The following is a 20,745-nucleotide window of genomic DNA, read 5'->3' as shown; positions in this document are numbered from 1 at the left end:
ATTTGGAGAACTTAGTAACACTCGAAAATCTTCGGATATTTCCATTTCTTTTACAAATTCTTTTCCTTGCTTCATTTCTTAAAAAATTACATCATTTTTATTTAGTCATAATTAAAACATCTTATCAAATTTAATACTGATTGTTGTGTTTTTGCTTCATAAATCATGCATTAACTCTTCTATGGGTAATTTGTTTTAAAAAAGAAATTACTGCAGAATACTGCAATACATATCACAATACATATCACAATATATGCTTTCGTGTTACCACATACCACAATATGGAAATTCTCTGGAATATGCACTCCTACTAAGCATACAACTACACAGACTCACCACATGCCACGATCTTCCCCTTGACGGCACGGATACCAAAGGCACACCTCGGGGTGCTCATGGTGGCCAGGGTAGCATGGGGGCAACAAAGGCGCTCGAAGGAATTGGTCCTGCTCTTGTTGTGGATGGGGGAGTCGGGGCCCTCGGAGCTGCTACTGTACGGGCTGGACTGTGGCATGCGGAAGTGGATGGAGAGAGTTGCCATCTCGTTGCCCAACATCACCATACACAGGTACGTGTGTTCTGGAACATCAGTTTCATTCATGTACTAGAGGTGTTCCAATAAAATAGATTTCATGGACAGTTGATCTGTACAAAATAGTAATCAAGGAATCGATCATACCTGTGATCGATCATGATTGGCTAATGTATCTACATATCTGTAAGTATTTGCACTGTTTTCAATGTTAGTTTAGCTCATTTAATATGTATATCACGGCATATATATCCACCTCAGGTCATGGAAGTCAATATCACTTAATAACGACAAGCATATATGCACACAACAAAGGAGCTCTCTGACTGGCTCGTGACAGTACACGTGACTGCATGTGAATGCTAACAGCCAGTTACAATACTTGTAATAGTCTCCTACATGTGAATGCTAACAGCCAGTTACAATACTTGTAATAGTCTCCTGCATGTGAATGCTAACAGCCAGTTACAATACTTGTAATAGTCTCCTGTCCTATCGCCTGGAAGTTTAGCCACAAACTTCATGATCGATCTTTCTGACAATCAAATAATTGATAATGAAAATTCAGCAAATTCTCAACACTGTCATACACTACTCAATGAAGTAAGGATTTTCTGGTATAAGTCCTCTGACTGTAGTTTCTGTGTTGTGTTTACAATGAGTTATTTCAAATCACTCAAAGAAAGGTCAGGATCATTCAGTTTCACTCTTATTCCTGTAGTTCTTCTGTAGGTTTGTGCAAGTGAGTGAGTGAGTGAGTGAGCGAGCGGGCAAGTAAATGCTGCTTTAAGCCACATCGGCATTAAAGCAGTCTTTTGCAGCTGTGTTCAGTGAGGGGTAAATTATTTTCATATTCTGTGGGATTCTTTTTTTCAGGATCTGATACTGTATTATAACATATAAGATAACATATTCCCCCGGCCCCCACATGTTTGAAAGAACAAATCATCTGACAGCTACTCATTGTTTTTTTAGACTAAGTTTGAATTGTTTCCATGGAATTCATGAAAATTATAAATGCCATGTATCTGTAATCAGTAAAGTCACAATTTCAAGATCTGTCTCATATGTCTGCCAAGGTTTGTTGAAAGATATGAAATGGTTTTCGAGTTGTGCTCTGGGAATGAAGCCCATCCCTCCATTTTGAGACTAAGTCCGAAACGTTTCCATGAAAACCAAGAAAATAATACAGCACAAAAACCTTTAAAAACCAAAAGGCACCACTTTGGGGTCTGCCACACATATCTACCAAGTTTTACCAACAGATATTAAGAAGTTTTGGGGTTCTGCTCTGGAAATGAAACACACCTCCCACTTTTGAGACTAAGTCAAAACGTTTCCATGGAAACTAAGAAAATAATAAACCACTAAAACCTGTAAACAGCAAAAGGCACCACTTTATGTTCCGATTCATATATCTACCAAGTATTGCAGAAAAATATTGAATGGTTTTTGAGTTCTGCTCCGGAAACGAAGCCCATCCCTCCATTTTGAGACAAGGTCTGAAACGTTTCCATAGAAACCAAAAAAATAATAAACCACAAAAACCTGTAAATAGCAAAAGGCACCACTTCAGTTTCTGACTGATATATCTACCAAGGTCTGCAGAAAAATATTTAACAGTTTTTTAGTTCTGCTTCGGAAATGAAGCCCAACCCACCATAAAACTAACACCTAAATGTTCCATGGAAAAACAAATAAAAATATAAATGCCAAAACTCTGTAAATAGCAAAAGGCACAACCATAGGCTGAAATTACTATATCTATCAAGTTTGGTCTGAAAATATTGAACAGTTTCTGAGTTAGGCTCTGGAAACAAGATGACGGACGGACAAGGCGTCGACTATATCCCCCTACTTCACATGCCGAGGGGGATGAAAAAAGCTGGGTTTAATGATTATTGTCAATATGACTTCTTCGCCATAATGTGTCCACTCAAGTAACGCTCAAAAACACTACTGTAACACAACGCCTTCCAGTTAAAGTGTTCCTCAGCTTGTTTTGAGAAGCATATTATTGTATCATTAATGACTGCACTTTGAAGAGTGAGTGTGGATGATTTTACACTGCTTTTAGCTTCTACCAGAAACAGGCTTCACACATAGTACCATTTGGGAAATCAAACCCAAGTCTTCAGCAAGGCAAGCTAACACTTTAACCACTTGGCTACCCCATTGCCTTGACAACTGATAAGCCAGGATGAAGTGTGTCAAGGTTGTTGCAGATGATCATGCGTCATGGCAATACCTTTCGTCATGTGTCCAGCTACCACTGACCACTCGCGGTTATTTTTCGGCATTTCGGGTTCAATATTGAACTTGTGGAAAGGATGCTGTTGCTTCCCATTGGACGAGGACGGAATCCTTGACTCATCAATACCACTCTGCAGACAATGAAACATCATGGTATAGTAAATGGAGGCTAGTGCACTCAAACTGCACATAGCAAATAAAAACGCTTCAGAGGAACTTGGTGCTCCCATCAAAACAACTGTGAAACCACACACATCAAGATGTAATAAAGACACTTAATCATATTTAAAGGTGAGTGTGTTTAGCTTTATGACGCACACAGCAATATTCCTGACATATGGCTGTAGACTGCAAATAATCCAGTCTGGAACAGACAATGCGGTGATGACCCGTCAACCAAGTCAGCGAGCATGACCACCAAATTTCATTACTCGCCTTGAATGACAAACATGGGTTACTGAAGATCACCCAGATCTTCGTAGGGCCACAGGTAAATGAATCTACACTGACTTCATGAGATATCACAGACCAAAAAAGCTTCTGTACATTTTATTTCTTAACATAAAACCTTATGATGCATATCCAGTGGTTGACTCTACTAAGCACATTGAACATGAATACTAGGTGCAGTTCATTTTCTCTCATTCACAGAAAAGTGAAAAAACTTTTTTTTAACCATGGCAACAACATTCCATGTTCACACCAACCTGTTTTCGCATCAGTTTCTTGTAGTCCTGTACTGTCATGTCCTGACGAAAGTTTTCATCGTCTATGTCCTTACAGTCTCGGAGGACGTTGTCAGCACACAGATACAGAACGTTCACCTGCAAACAGAATGCTAGAGCATGACAAACCAACCTCAAACGGCATAGCCAAGGTGTGGTATGAAAGAATGAAGATGAAATATACTCACAAACCCAAAGCTGTCGCCATGGCAACTTGGCGTTTTCTTCACCTGCTACATATAGAGGAAACTTTGTGATGCTCATAATCAATCTTACGTAATCCGAAAATCAGAAATATTTCAAATGCGCCCTTTTCTGTTATTGAACAGATGTTCCTATTAAAAGAGTTCACTTTCAGAAAAATTATTTCTTCTTCTATTGCAAAGTGCCATAGTGAACAATAATATTTTGAAACTTTGATATTATAAAATATAACAGTCTAAATTTAAGAGTTACTGGTATGAATGGCCTCATTCTGAAATGCTCCTGATTTTCTGTCCAACAAAGTCCCTACATACACAAACTGATTAGTAAAAACAGAAATGAACAATAAACAGCAAATATAAAACATAAAAACATATTAATAAAAAATTGAAAATATACATACCTTTTCTATCAAGCGATCAAACTTCGGTTTGACTTCATCCACACTTGCCTTGACCCAGTCAAGGGCAAGGTCAAACAACTGTTTCTCATTAGAGTACGTGAAGAATGATTCGTCTGTACCTGAAACAGATATTGGTCTGCATTCACTCTTCAAGATTTTTTATATTGTTTGGTAATAATGCCTCACTCAGCGTTAATCCTGCTACATGGTCGGAAAATAATCGGATCTGGACAAGACACACCAACAATCTGTAATGGAGTGTGCCGCACTCAGCAATATTGCAGCTATATAGCAGTGCATCTGTAAATAATCCAGGCAGGACCAGACAATCCACTGATCAACAGCATGGACCTGGAACTATGCAACTGAGAAATGAAATATGTCAACCAAGTCAGCATGACTGACCACCCGATCATGTTAGTCGCCTCTTCTGACAAGCATGGGTTACTGAAGATCAACCCAGATCTTCAAGGGTCCAATCAATTAATACTGGCAATCCATGAGGCTTGTACAACGACATGTTTCCAAAGAAGGCACTGAGTGGGAAAACCTGATCCATCTCAAGGACAGTAGAGGTCACTCGTGACCTGTTCTAACTAATTCAACTGAGGGATCATCTCAAACAATGAACACCGTGCTTTTTTACTGTTGATGTCACTGTCAATACATTGGTGGCATGTAACCATAATGCAGCCAATGGTGTAAGTTTAACTATGACATCTGACTTCTGTGAGTTATTGTGAGTTGTACACAGGCTCGTATTATTAGCTGGCAAAAATCTTGGTAACAATGCATATAGGCCAAATATTTTTTATCACTTTATTTCTTTTTGTGGGTACAAAATATCACAGTGACGCAGGCTGGTAGTGTATACAAAGAACCACTGACACTGAATTTGGGTTCACGACACATATTTTGCCTCAAAATATTGGTAAATTATCTCCACGTCATCTAAGGAAGCAACCAAACAAATGCCTATGATTTCAAATGCCCACAAAAATTTACCCTAACACTCAAGTTGCTACCTTTGGGAAACATTAGGAAAATTCTGAATGAGGCTGAATTTGGAAGGGAGTCTTGGGGAATGAGTTTTACGCCGCAGTCAGCAAAAATTCCAGTGATATCACAGCTGGGGATACCAGAAATGGGCTTCACACACTGTACCCATTTGAGGAATAAAACCCGGGACTTTGGTGTGCCAAGCGAACACATTAACCACTGGACACACTGACACTAGAGTCTCATAGTAAGTCTGGATACATCCCTGAATCAACATAGGTTTTACCATTACCACTGGAATCATTGTCTGTGATGACCCTCCCCATCTTGAAAAGATTCTTCTCAGACCAATTCTTACCAATAATCTCAAGCTGTATCCTGGGCAGCCCAAAGAACCGTTTGTTGCTAGTGACAGCACCAATGTTATCCTGAATGTAAGAGTTGATCCTGTTGCGGAAATGGTCATCTTCGGCATACATACGTACGTCTGGAAACAAAAAGATGTTAGTGGGTCAAACACACATGGATGACAAATGTACAAAGTTTCAAACATCTCAAGAAATTATTATATCTATACGTTAACACAATGCAGAAACTATATGTTCATTAAAATTACAGATAAGTCATAGTTACTATACATCACATTTACTGCCAGATGGAGCTGGCACTAAAATTATTCACTAAAAATAAATTTACACTAATGTGTCATTTTTTCAAAGCATTATATTTCAGATGTAAATTATGAAATAAATTTACAAAGCTAATGGTAGTTCCGATTGTTAATTAAATAAATGTACTATTTAGAAGTCATGAATATATTCATTATAGACTTTCAGGATGAATGAACATGAAGTCAGGTCTGCATTAACACAAATAACACGTGTTGCATGGCACAGGTGACGTGAAATAAACATAGGCTCTTAGTCAATCACCATCACCGATATAACAGGTATTTATAAAATGTGCAGAAACGTTCTGAACCAACATGAGTTAACTACACGTTCTAAAATATTTCCACGATTCTTATATTTTAAGATGTTACATGAACTGTTCAAGTAATACCAGAAAGTTTTCAGGAATCCTCCCATAACTAAATTTGCGATTTACAAAAATGAAAGTTATCGAAGAATTATCAGTGAACACTGCCAATTTTCAAACTGCTTCTCTATATGGTGTAATACATTAACACACAGTGAAGGATCTGTTACCCGGCGCCATGTGATAAGGACTACTTAGGTGATAAACTATATACACCACACAGTGGGAATACTCAGATATATGCTACAGACACTTAAGTCTTCATATTAAGGAAATGTTGGGTGTTTAATGCTGCCATTTGCAACATTTCAGCCAAACAAGTGCACGGGATATTAGGGTACATTTGGGTTTAGGTCGATATTCCAGGTATATAATGGCAGGACACCAGAAAGGGGCTTCACACATTGTACGCAATTGGGGAACAACTGGATATTCACATGACAGGTGAACACTTTAACCACTAGCCAGAAATATTCATAGCTGACTGGCATGCACATTGGGTGGAACTCAGGACTGCAAATCCTACTGCCTTCAACATTAAGATATATCAAGTTACGAGGTAATTTTCACAATTCTCACAGAACCAGGAGGATGACAAACAGAAACATGGATATGAGTGAGTGAATTTTAATTTATGCGGCTTTCAGCACTATTTTAGCAAATATCATGGCAGGGGATACTGGAAGTGGGCTTCACACATTGTACCCATGTGGGGAATTGAACCCGGGTTTTTCACTCCTTGGCATCAGGAGCCAATGCTTTACCCACTTGCTACCCTAATATCCAGAGTAACGTATATGCACTATACATGAAATGGTGAGTGCTGTGACAATCAAAACATCAGAGAAAATCTGTGGTCTCCGTGACCACCAACTACCATGATTGTATTCAACTTAACAAGACAACCAATAAACAGGGACAGCGTTACGTAAAAATTACATTATTGCATTAAATGCAATGTGAAACATAGCTGAAGCAAAATAAATCTCAGTTAAAAGTAAAACAACTCAATTTTGAAAAACAAATTCAAGCTTTTCCTTGATTAGATTTGTCTGCAATAGATCGGTATCTGAAAGTTCATCCTTGACTGTCTTAATCAGGGGTTCAAAAAATGTTTTAAAAGCCATGAGATTATGAAAGTAACTTGTTATGACCAATTTTTCTCTTGCCCTGATTTTTATGACACATTCATGATGGTAAAATTATGAAAGAATAAATCAACATGGTATTTCATGTTGATTTTAACAGCTTCATTTTGAGCATTTTGAAATCAAAGTTTGAAAGTTTACATTGGCAGTTTGAAAATGTAAGCGGAAATTATCTAGTAGCAAGATACCATCATTGGATTGCCCGCAATGAAAACTGACTTGTCCCGGGCGTCAGGCGATGGTGTTTTTTAACCCCTGTTTATTATTTGAGAACATTTACCATTCAAAATAACACCTTAAATATCAATAATAACCTACTGGCAATGATAACGCACAATGCTCTATGCCTGATAAGTGGTAGCCTATCCAAGTCCACTAGGAGCTGTCTTGTTAACACTTACCTTGGTCTACATGATTTACCTCAACAGATTTAAATAGATACTGCATATCACACAAACCTCCACTATCACAGTACATATGGGCATCTCTAAACAAAGTCATGTTTCGTCATTATTTGGGACCAAAAGCAGGCTGGAAATAGTTGCCATTGGCATCAAATTATTTATACGAGATTAAAGAATCCAAAATCAGGCTTTAAAAACTGATTTATTTTTTTATTTGAAATCTGTTTATAAATGTTGTTCACTTGTAACAGTATTGATGGATGTCAAGAAGCAGTTTGTAAGCTACCGTAGAGGTCCCAAATGATGCACCTGAAACGAAACCTTGTCTTCAATATATGGCACTGTCCATCTTCATCCAAGGGCCTCAATACACAGTCCGAAATCACGATGGCTCACAACAACAGGGTTCTATGTCCCTCTATAAAATGGCAGGGCAAGCACGGGTTTCCTTATTAGGCTACTGATAGGGGGAACAGGTCTACTTCGCCTCAGAAATTCATTCCACTCAAAATATATGATACTACCTTAATTGTTGACTCTTGTAAAAGCTTTTAAATGCATAAAACATCTTTCAACAAAATGAGACAAAATTGTTATTGATGTAGATGATCTCAGTTGATCCCTTTAAAATCAAATAAAGGTTAATTATAAAATGAAAAAAAAAATATTAAAAAAAAATATGAATATGATTTAATTTACATAGCAGAGCTTCAAACTGATGTAAATACATCACGGTCCAAAGACCCTTTGGCCTTAATAAACTAAGATTTTCAAGCAGAGTATTTAAAAATATGAGACATACGTTTATTCTACTGTTAGCATTCATCTTGTCCAGGCCAAAATTTTAACAGGGCATTAAGCCAGATTTTAAAACAAAAGAACCATCAATTTATTAGCAATAAAATCCAAAATTTTGAAAAGTGTCAAAATGGAGCAAGTATTTGGAATGACCTATTTTTTTTAGTCATCGCCACAAAGGTATTTTTTCCCCCCAAGGGATTTAGAGAAGTCGTAACAATTTTCCCTTTCCAGTAACTATTCTAAACCTAGGAACCTGGATGGTTCCTGATATCTGCTTGAATTATGCTTCCTCAATAGCTGAACAGCTTAATTTTGATCTACATGAAGATAAGCATTTCGAGACTACAGGAATGTGATGCTTTCCATCAAATAAAGGATGAAGGTAAACAATTCAAATTTGTCTTCATTGTTAAGGAAAACCAATTCATGTGAAACTAACATGGATCAAAATCTCTAACTTCATTCATCAAGGCTCAGTGACATAGTGGGTTGGGCTTTATAACTCCATGTGGAATAGCTTAACAAGGATCTGTGTCTGTCATTAACTTGTTTCCAAAGGTTAAAAGGCATGAATTTTTGACAATCTGAAGCTAAGCTGCTTTAAGTTACGTGGTACTCAAAAACTTTTAAAAAATTCTCATGATACATATGAAATAACATTTTAAGACTCGTAAACAAACAAAAGAACTTACAAAACAAGATTCTGTTAATTACAACTCCAGCTTAAAAACACAGCTGTATTACAAAGCAATATTTGCAAAATGGCTCCTTGTCAATAAATGAAGCATTTTTATGCTTAAAGTTGAGTCTAAAAGACTTTGCATAAGACAAAAAAGAAAGACATAACGGAGAGGAATTGATTTCTGAGCTAGGCTTGTGAGGGGAAACTTATAAAGGGTTTCTTACCATATTGTCTGGGATCAGCCTTGGACTCTGATTGGCTAAGCTACTACGTACAACACGATAAATCGTGAAGAAGTAGCAACAACATCGGACTGTGTGACAAAGACGAGCTAGTATCAAAGATACCTAGACAGTTGACAGGGGTCAAGGTCGATGACAGGTAGTCGGCACAGGCATCCACGGCGCTCATGATTTTCAAGCGTCGAGCCATCGCGTAGACTTCTCGAACATCCTCGGCTGGAACTGTCAATCTACAAAAGGGAGGAAGCATTAGGAACATTCAAAGTTATTTCATGTTCTTTTTTTGTAATGTACTTTTTAAAGAAACATTGTAAAACGTTGAAATATCACAGAATTTACGAAAAAAAAGACCAAAAAAAAAATTCATTTTGGGACAATAGCACAATAATTGTATAACCAAGGACACATAGGTTTAAAACCCTAGATAAACACATCAGTGACTGGTTGGCAAAGTTGAATTCAAATCAGTATTGGAAATCTGAACTTACCTTCAAGTACTACACATGAAAAACTTACATTCAAACATATGCCCACTTTAGTGCCATAACAGTCAATTGTTGGAATTATTATTTGAGCATGAAGGACAACTCCTGTCACTTAAGACAGTGGTAATATGGGGTATTATCACAATTGTCAGTAATTATGGGTAATTATGGGTAATTATAGGTAATACCAGCAGTATTACTGGGTAAATGCCCAAGCAGGTTTAGTCTAATGACACCATCTTCTGGTGGTTAGATTGCTACACAATGTCAAAATATCCAAATGGATAAGAAGATTGATTCACTGTCAGAGCAAGCCCACACGTCATACAGAACTTGATGCTAATGCACAAGTTACAATAGTAACAGGAGTACAAGTGTGTATGGCTTCACTCTGATTTTAGCAATATTCCACCCATATCACAGCGGGAACGCCAGAAATAGGCTTCACACGTAATACCCACGTAGGAAATCGAAGCTGGGCCCTCAACATGTCAAATAAATGCTTTCAACATCAGGCTACCCCCTAGCACCCAGACAGGGTACAGAGGGTAGTGAGGGAGGGAATGGTAGTAATGTAGGAAGGCAGGTCATCTACCTGGAGCAAAGGAAGTCTAATTGACTAATAGAGTCTTGTTCACACCTTAGCAAAACCTGGATGAAATTATGGTTTGGTTCGAGTGGGGCAGCTAAAGACATACTGTTGCTATACCTATAGTTTCTGAAAGTAATAGTCTGTTGCATTTCTGTGTTATGTTGATACCATAAACTGACATGCATACTCGCATGAATGGTCTGAAATACAATGTTCAGATATTCTTGTTTCAAGCACAGGCAAACTGTAGCGCAAATGTGGTTGCGCAGCATAAAGAATATGACAAGTCCCTTATATGCAAGGGAAGCGAGCAAAGATTGGCAACGTACTTTCCTTGTTTCAGATCGAAAAATATTTTTCATCTCAAAATAAAATATCGCCACCTTCAAAGGTACACTCCGATTTCCTCACTTGGTTGTGTTCACACATTTCCTACCTCATGTTTGATAATTACTCATGTGAAATATGTTTTATTCAACATTTTAAGCGCCACTCGTGGTATTCAGATCGTTCTTTGCCTCCATTACCCCTTGAACGGAGTGATAGAACAAGAATAAGCAGAAATTAGAAAGACATCATATTGCCTAATTTTATCATGAACCTGTTGGAGCTTATTTGTCTATCTGTTGTTGCTATTGGTAGAATTTTCGTAACATTTATTCTACGAAAAAACACTTCTGGCCTAATGGGCGAATTAAGCAGGGGAGATAACTGTTGGTATTCCATGTAGAATAATACCCTCCAGTTCCTTCACTCTGTTGAAGCTTGAATGGGGAATGGAGGCGAAGAACGGTCTGATATACCACGAGTTGCGCTTAAAATGTTGAATAAAAAATATTTAACCTGAATAACTGTCAACACATGGGATTGGAAATGTGAGAGCACAACCCAGTGAAGAAATGGGTGTATACTTTTGATTATGGCCATACTTTATTTCGACATGAAAAATATTTTCCGAACTGAAGGGAAGGAAGTATGTTGCCAATCTTTGCTCACATGTAAGAAGACCGGTCATTTTCTCTATACTGTGCAACCCATTTGCGCTACAGTTTGCCTGTGTTTCAAGTGTCAACTTTTATAATAAACGTAGAGATATGATGAGTGAACAGCCATATTCAGAAACAGTTTCAAAAACAGGAGAATGAGGCATTTTTCTAGATGGAGGCATCCCAATTTATCTTTTCCATGTTTTTCAACAGTTGAGCAAGCGAATGAGTGCACTTAGTTTTATGCTGCAGTTAGCAATACTCTAGCTAAATGGCATCAGTGAACAATGGAAGTCTGGTCCAGACAATCCAGTGATCAACATCATGGGCTTCGATCTACGCAACTGTAATACGATGTGTCATCATTCAAGTTCACGAGCCAATCCCATTAGCTGCGTCTTATGACAAGCATGGTTTTCAAACTTAACACGTAAACAGGCTCCTGAATGCATAGTCTGACTATGAATACAATGCATGTCATCAAGCAATGCCAGAAAGTGGCCATTTTCATCATCTGTAGGTATTTGGCACAATTCAATTCTTTCTGCAGCACTCAATGTATTGTTTTATTTGATTGTCATCAATACCCTGGAGCCTGTCACATGCAGAGTTAGTGGGGAGGAGGGTGCTAGTTGTGTGAGGAGTCGTTAGTTGCAGAATTGTCTCCCTTAGGCACCATGACACCTATCTCGGGTTCAAATCCTAGAATTCCTCAACACTTAGATTTGAGGGAGCAAGGGAACAAGTACTGCTTTATGCTACTTTTGGCACTATTCCAACAATATCACAGCGCGGCCACCAGAAATCGCTTTTCCATATTGTATCCATGAGGTGAATTGAACCTGGGTTTTTGGTGTGACAAGCAAACACTGTAACCACTAGACTATTCCACCGCCTGAGTTAAGTTTTGAATCAGGTACTTGGTACAACTGCCCCTGTTCAGTCACAATCATACAAATGCTTCTTGTAACTACTTGCTCACTGAGTTGACATACTGTAATTTAACTAAAACATTTGCTGACGTCACCACAGATACATATGCACACTCGACACACTGCAGATATATTGGAAATTCATCATTCTTACACTCGAGGGGACAATAGTGCACCCCAAGACAACCACTGACTTCTGTACACTTATTTGGAGCTCAACATATTCTTTCAAACACAAAATGAATATTCGAAATGAATTTTGCTTTGTTGTTTGTCACTACGCTCAGTAATATTCCAGCTCAATGAAGGCAAGATGTACTTGTGTCAAATTTCTGATGGAGGACATGAGCAAGATTAACGCCAGTGGCGTATTACAACACGCAATCAATCATGTCACAGAGTCAGACATTAAGTCACCTCGTACAGCTAGCAAACACTGCTGGGCATTTTTTGTAACCTGGAAACCCACAGGCATTCGAATGACTACGATCACAAGTAACATTGTTCTACATCACACTCCACACGTACATCAAACTCAACATCTACAACTTGCCTTCCTGTGTACATATAGTCTAACAAGTAGCTGAATCCACTGAATTTGATATCTTTCAGTTTCACCATGCTGCTTGTCTGGATGGAGTCGTCTCCCTTGGAAAACAGATCGAACAGGGTGGCGCTGCTAGCAGCAAGGACTGCTCGGTGGGCAAAAATCTCATGGTTATCAACAACAAGTTTGACATCACAGAATTTCTGGCTCTTCCGTAGCGTCTGTATTGACATCAATACATCGTCACTGTGGGACGGGTTGGCGAAGACCATCCCGTCTTGGTCTTCATCTCCTGGGTAACCATTACTAATGGCCGACATTTTCAAGTCGCCAGTCTCGGTTCTGAAATGTAGAAAATATAAATAAATACAAATTCAAAGATTGAACATTTTTTAAAATTAACTGATAATAGTCAAAGTCAATAACAAAAAGGTTATAAGACAAACTTTGACCATCCACGATTACATTTCCATATTTTATGGTAATTATCCCTGAAAACCAAAACTTTTTCCCAGAAGTGGTGTTGCATTTACCACTTCTAATCGGTGCTTGCCACGACTCAGAAAACCTGCGTAGCTGACCCCCAAAACATGTCCATGACTCTCCTGATGCTAGGAGGCATGAAAACTCTTAAATTTTCATGCCTAGGGCAAACTCTGTCTTATTATCCAGAACTTTGTAAACACTAGAATCATGAAAAGGTATGGTTCTAATAAGTGAGCAAGTTTATTTAGTTTCACACAGTTTTTTGCATTATTCTCGCAATATCACTGCGGGAAACACCAACTATGAGCTTCACACATTGTACCCATATGGGAATCAAACCCAAGTCTTTGAACCCAGAACAATCCAAAACCATAACCACTAGGCTACCTCAGCCTCACTGTGCTTTGTTTTTAAACAGGGATCCTGGATTGACAGATCCCTGATTGACAGGTCAGGTTTTAAACACGAAGCCTCTATTGAAAACATCTGTGGTTGCTTTGATGTTATGCAAGCAACAACATGTAACGAATTGATTTTGGCCAACAGTTGTGAAATGTCTAGGTTCACAACTGGCACATGCTGTTTGGCTATGTGATATGGGTAATTTCCTGATATCACTGAGAAACACAATCCTTATACTCCGGTATTAGTCAATATTTATGCACATATTTCGTCATCTAATTCATTTAATGCCAGTAGCACTAAAGCCTGAATCACCTGGTTGTATGGTTAAATGCTGTTAGGCTATATGCTGGTACAAGAAGACTGTATGAAGTTCATAACTACATAACTCATAAATGAGCTTTACTCATTTTCTTTTTTTTTTATCCATGTGGGGAACCTGGGTCTTAGGTGTGACAAGTGTACACTGTATCTACTATGCTACCGCCTCAGCCCACTATTTACAAGATCGCTGTCCATGCTGTAATAAAAATCTATTTGTACTGCGCTTTTAACACTTTCGATGTTTGTGACAAACAGTGAGGTGAAGATGGATTACATGTCATTATGTCCAAATATCTTTTAATGACAGATTACAAAGATTTGCTTTCTCAGGAAGTCTTTTCGGACATGAATTATTGTTGTATTCCAAACTGAGCTGAATTTGACATTTTGGCGATTTTGACAATTACATTGCTTTCAGTATAACATGGGAGTAGGGTGAGATTGGAGTGCACAAGCAGTTTCATCAGTATGGTGGATGCCCGGGCGCTGTCATGACAAGTCTTATTGACGACGGCAATCCAGAAGCAAAGTTACATAAAAAGCAAACAGACATCAATATGATTTCCCCAAGATCATTAATACCACATCAGAAGCAAAATCAATTGCCCACACAAGGAATAGCATGTGAAAATTCTGTAAAATCAGTCATCTGCAAGTGACAGGCAATATACAAATAGGAAGCCACGTGATCACAATACTCTGGGATTGGGAAAGAGAACTTTGACAAAGGGCCATTTTCAGGATTATTAGCCATTTTCTGAATTGAGAATAGGCCATTGGTCTTGTGTCAATAGTAAACTTCAAAATTTTAATGGGCCATTTTTCATGGCCAATGCCTTTCCTAATCCCTGAACACTCCCTTGCAATGCAGAGCAAAAATAATGGTTCACCATCGAAAAATCATACAACATCCCCAGAGTTGCTACAGTTTTGCTGATAAAATGTCATTAACGCTATTTGTATAGGAAACACTTCATACTTTTGTATGAAATAGATGAATATATCCTGTATCACCGAAGGTTAGTAAAATAAAACATATAAGGATACTAAATAAAAAAAGTAATGTTTTTGTCTTGCATTGTCCAAAACCCCTGACAGCAGGATATAGTTCTTTCTGTGCTACATATCATGTTGAAGTGCACTACCATTACATTAATCAACCAGTGTTGACTCGGTTTTCATTCTCAACTTTCCAGTGGTCACACATCAGGCAGTCACGTGACAATCTCACTCTACCAGGTACCCAGTCAATGCTGGATGAACAGATGTTTTGGAGCATGTTTGCATCTTGGTTATACAACTATGTGTTCTTAACAATTAAAGTTCAGTTCACACTTTCACCCTGGTACCCCTAATATTCAATTACATCCACCCTTGTACCCCCATTCAAATACTTGTATCCCCATATCAACATCAGTACCTCCGTTTGAGCACTGGTACCATCAGATAACCCAGTCTGATGCTCGACTATTATTGTTTCCGCTCCCTGGTGATGTGGACAAACACCGTTCGAACACACACATAAATAAAAAAAACATGAAATTGTTCCAGTTATCACCACTCCCAGACTGTGCCAGCAAGGACAATGCTGCTCATGGGTGATCACATATTGATCTCGGATGACAATCCACTGCTGCTAATTAGGCAAGCCAATATATGCTGAACACCAGTGTAGCCATTCACCAACCAAACAACATCCATCATTAGGTGTACAAGGCTTATCTCAGTGCAAAACAATCTTTTCTGACTTAGTGGTAATTAATGATTAGGGCAGACCAATTTTATTTCTTGTTTGCAGATTCTTGTCCTCTGAAAACTTACAGACAGGAGGGAAAAGAAATGAAAATAAAATCACCAAAGTAACATACCTCCTAAAAATTATGAAGCACCTATGAAAAACAACCCAATCAAAAACACATTCTCTTGTAAGTTTACATTTTTGGCCAATAAAAACTTATGAATTTTATTTTTTGAACAGGAGAAAATTAAGGTTTTTTTTACACTATTATTCTTGTAGAAATATGACAAGCAGGTCTGTAAAACAAGAAATAACATTGGTTTGGCCTTAGTATTTCCTGCAAATGTACCCACTGAACATGGGATTTGGTATTTGGTGAGGAATTGAGTTACTGTTGCACCATAAATCGATCTCTTGTAAATGTCTGGTCAACAGCTTGTGGAACATGAATCAACACCCAAGAATGTAATACTAAACAGGGACAAACAGTATAATACGTGATTGTGTTTATGATCATATATTGTTTTTTTTTAGCTGGTTTGCTTTTGAGAAATTCACAGATACCAAGACTTGAGAGCTGCGTATAGTGGCAAGATGATATATCCTGATACCAGTTTAATGAGGCGTGGTGATATATCAGGAAAGCTTTGGCAAGAACCTGCCCGACGATTATTATCACAAGACATTGGTGATGATATGATATGTATCTCAATAGTTTACAGGGGCTGGGAAAGAGAACTTTGACAATGGGCCATTTTCAGGATTATTAGCCATTTTCTGAATTAAGAATAGGCCATTGGTCTTGTGTCAATAGTAAACTTCAAAATTGTAATGAACCATTTTTCATTCTAATGTGCAGAATGGCCCATGGCCCTTGGCCCAATTGCGCAGATAGATGCTCATGTTGTTGGTCACTGGATTGTCTGGTCCAGACTCAATTATTTACAGACCACCGCCATATAGCTGAAATATTACTGAGTGCGGCATAAAACTTAACTCACTCACATACATAAGTTTGAACCTGAGGTCACCATGAGAAGTTGTGTTTCTGCACCCATGCTTTAACAAACAATTCAGTGTAATTCGTATGAGAATTCTGAATCACTGAAAAAATCTTTCAACTATGCATTCTAAATTTTATCTTCTCTTTTTCTTTTTCCTTACAAAGCTAAGACATTGTTCATAGTTGATATTAAATTGTGATATTTATCAACCAACTAAAATATATTTCAATTACTTTCAGGGAAGTATTCTACAGTTCAGAGAGTTTGAAAAATGTTCACATTCTTTCACTTATACACTGACTCCTTTGTGCAGACACAAATAAGCTACAAGCTTCAAATAGATTTTAAAATTGAAATGAATTTCAAAGAGACTCTTCCTAGTTCTAAGGTAACACTTCTCATAAAGTCACTCTAAGTAACTTACTCTGTGGCGATATATCGTTGCATTATGGATCCTGATATATTGCCATATTGCATAGCTTATGACGCAAACATCGATACTATCCATGAATCGTCACCCTACTACAAGACTTGTAGAAGAGCCAGTATGGTGTGTAGTGTCAATACCTTAGTGATCTTATGTTGCTATGCTTTGCTTTCGGAAATGATAATAATATACGTTGTTCACTGGGGGACTTGGGGAAGATAACCAAACCTCGAGGGTGCATGAACCCATGGCCCCCGAGGGACCAGTGAACAATGTATTTATCTTAACGAACACCTGAATTTTAATTTTGAACTGTTTGAAGCACTTCTGTTGAATGCAAGGCGAACCGCCATTTTGCAGACGGCACAAGGTAAACAGATTTAGAGTTATCTCCCTCCATCGATTTTCAATCGCAAAACATCAGTAATTTCCGTGCTTGATGCGTGATTCAAGGTAAAAAAGTACTACAATGGAGCACCAGAAGAGTTCAAAGTTCCCAGCAGTGTACATTGAAAATAATAGAATAGCGCTTAGCCAATCAGAAAGCGACATTCATGTGTGAGGAAAGATAATATCAGTTGTTCACTGGTCATGATGGGAACATGGTTGATGTACTATTCAATGTCTGTTTATGTTCCCTGAGCCTGAACATCGAGGAACATAAACACACACGGAGGACACATCAATCCATGTGTCCCAAGGATCCATTAAACAACATATTTACCTAAGGAACAATTCTATGTTAATTTTTCATTATTTGAAGCACGGGTACAAAAAAAAAAAACATCTCTGATCTCCGGCATAGGATCAACTGATCATTTGTTCAATTATATTGTGATGTACACTGAGTTAACTCATTTGGCAAAGATCTCTTGTTTTTGATGAAGGATCAAGTGATGATTAGCTCAACCATCTAATGTATTTGTTCAATTACGATGCTGTGGTATACACTGAGTTTTCAGCTTAAGTTTCAGGAAATAATTAGGAAATTCACTTGATTACTTTCTACTGATGACTAAGAGGCACAAAAAATCATTCTCCATAATTACACACAGATATTAGTCGGGCTTCAAGATAAGGTTACATCTACATCTGTTGCAGATAGTCCCACTGAAGGCACAAGGTGGAACTGCAGAAATAAATTCACACTGGCTAATACAAGAAAAACATCATTAATAATATGTTAATTATGTTTTTTAAACTATACACAAGTCATAACTAGAGAAAGAGAGAAGAAGGATCTGTCAGGAGATATCTGCAACAGTATTTCTACTAAGACTAATACACCTTGTGATCCTTTATGACTCATTAAAGCTCTGCCTTATAATTTATGACAATTATTTATGGGAGTTAAGTTATGCTGCACTCAGTAATATATGAGCTTTGTGGCAGCAGTCTGTGAAAGGACCGAGTCTGGACCAGACAATCCAGTGATCAACAACATGAGCATCCGATGTAAGCAATTGGGATGCGATGATGTGGCAACCAAGTCAGTGTGCCCAAGCACATGATGGTGTTAATCGCCTCTTACAACAAGCATGGGTTACTGTAGATTAGTTCCAACCCGGATGTTCACGTAGTAAATTTACATTAGGCCTGAAATGTTTCACTTGTCACTTTCACAAACACTTCTGTTAAAATGTCATGGTCAGGAAAGGCTTAAAGGGTTTTTTCAGTACTGCTTCTCAGAACTAGACGGTCACATCATAGCATTCCTTCAGCTGAAACATGCTCATTCCTATTTACCTGGAACATAATTAAGAAGGTTTTTACACACATTTTAAACATTACCTAGGAACATCGTAATCGGTTACTTTCATATGATTTTAACGCTAAGTAGTCGCTCAAAATGTTTTATAAAGTAATTACTCTTTTCACGGAAACAGTTGTAAATATATACATAACATGTTTTTTAAACGTATGTAACATTTAACATATATGATGAAGCATGTCAGGAATTGATGAGTATCAAGGACCTTGCTGATGAAAGAGAAAACAAAGACAATGACAGGCGATTCAGTGCACTTCAGAATCTTACTACTGCAAAATATACAGTTCTCACAGTGGATAAAAACTTATCTCATTTATAAGATCAGAACACCTTGTCATAATGAGGAGATTAACATTCTCCCCGGAAGTACATCCAGATGAGGATCCGCTTAATGTCTGACAGACATTCTGCAACTCTTTGATAACATCCAAGATCAATACATACTTTTACATTTTCATCAGCGTGGAAATAGCAAGTACTCAGTTGATGCTGCTCAAATTTCTGTAAACATACTACCAGAAACCTTTAGTTCACAGATATGCACACACATAACTTCACATAAAATGCACACAATTTCTTAATAAAAATGTCATCCTTGAATATGGGAATGAGTGATGCTTGCGACAGTGTCATACAATCCATGTCAACAGCCCAATGTTCAGATTCCCTGCCATGGCAAGCAGTACTATATTCTGTGTAATCGGCGCCAAGGGCATTTCCCCAACTTTCATGGCCAAAGGACATCGTTTGGAATAGTGTCTAGCTACCACATGTATGGAGTATATTCTTCACTTAAAACACCATCTCTACCCAACACATAATTAAAAGACATTTTTCTAAATCTTGGTTCATGAAACAGATTCAAACAAAATTTGAATAAACCTAGAAAAAAAGCTTTTATTTCATTCCACAAGTAATAACTAAAACATTAAAATAAACTGTAAAACTAAAAAGAAAACCTACATTTTAAATGAGTTCATGTTTTCACATGAAATATTCGCTTTGATGTATTCGTAAAACACACTGCAATGGCTTCATAGTTTATTCGCTGCAGTCCTACTACTGACTCGTAACAAAAACAACAAGCAACCTAAACATGAATTTTTCAAAGATTTGAAATTGAAATCTGTCCCATCTTTATCTGACCTGCCTCCCTACCGGTGGGATAAGTCACGTGACTATAACCTTCTAGCACCTAACAGTGGGTTATCCGAGTAATATGCCTGCCTTAACTGTTAGCGCTATTCAACTTGTCAGTGGGGTTTGATGCAATAAAAATGCACATATTATTATAATTTTTAATCAGCACTTTAGCGCCTAAACTCTGTAAACAAAACACCAACAATATCTGCCCAACAGTCATATACCAACATTCTTTAAACATCACACCTCATGACAAATGATCGCCTCCAGTCAGACATATAGGTCCTGTCTGCCCACAATGGCAGTCTTGTCCCCAGGGAGTCTTGAGACACACAATTATTCATTCAGGCAGGTAGGCAACAGGATAATTGTGTTTCCCTGTCACCCTTGTGGTAAAAACTGTGCTGTACTTGAGGAACTTGAGGTCACCATAGGAATATTTGAATTCTAGGCATAAATAAGCTGTAATATCTATGT

At 37.8% G+C, this 20,745-nt stretch overlaps 1 protein-coding gene across 3 annotated transcripts in view; it reads right to left on the bottom strand.

The window, feature by feature from the left end:
* The window catches only part of LOC137273353 (influenza virus NS1A-binding protein homolog), a 48,454-nt gene that overhangs the window by 9,255 nt on the left and 18,454 nt on the right, over positions 1–20,745 (bottom strand). For all 3 annotated transcript variants that reach the window (XM_067805962.1, XM_067805963.1, XM_067805964.1), the window contains exons 2-8: positions 12,980–13,315; positions 9,537–9,661; positions 5,475–5,603; positions 4,118–4,236; positions 3,493–3,609; positions 2,781–2,916; positions 337–579 (exon numbers count right to left, since the gene is read on the bottom strand). In XM_067805962.1, coding sequence (XP_067662063.1) covers positions 337–579; positions 2,781–2,916; positions 3,493–3,609; positions 4,118–4,236; positions 5,475–5,603; positions 9,537–9,661; positions 12,980–13,315 — 1,205 coding nt within the window. The remainder of the gene's footprint in view (positions 1–336; positions 580–2,780; positions 2,917–3,492; positions 3,610–4,117; positions 4,237–5,474; positions 5,604–9,536; positions 9,662–12,979; positions 13,316–20,745) is intronic.

The sequence above is a fragment of the Haliotis asinina genome, chromosome 2 (genome assembly GCF_037392515.1).
Source record: "Haliotis asinina isolate JCU_RB_2024 chromosome 2, JCU_Hal_asi_v2, whole genome shotgun sequence".
NCBI classification, from domain to species: Eukaryota; Metazoa; Mollusca; class Gastropoda; order Lepetellida; family Haliotidae; genus Haliotis; species Haliotis asinina.
The sequence above is the reverse complement of the archived record's forward strand: the minus strand, read 5'-3'. Positions and strand labels throughout refer to the sequence as shown.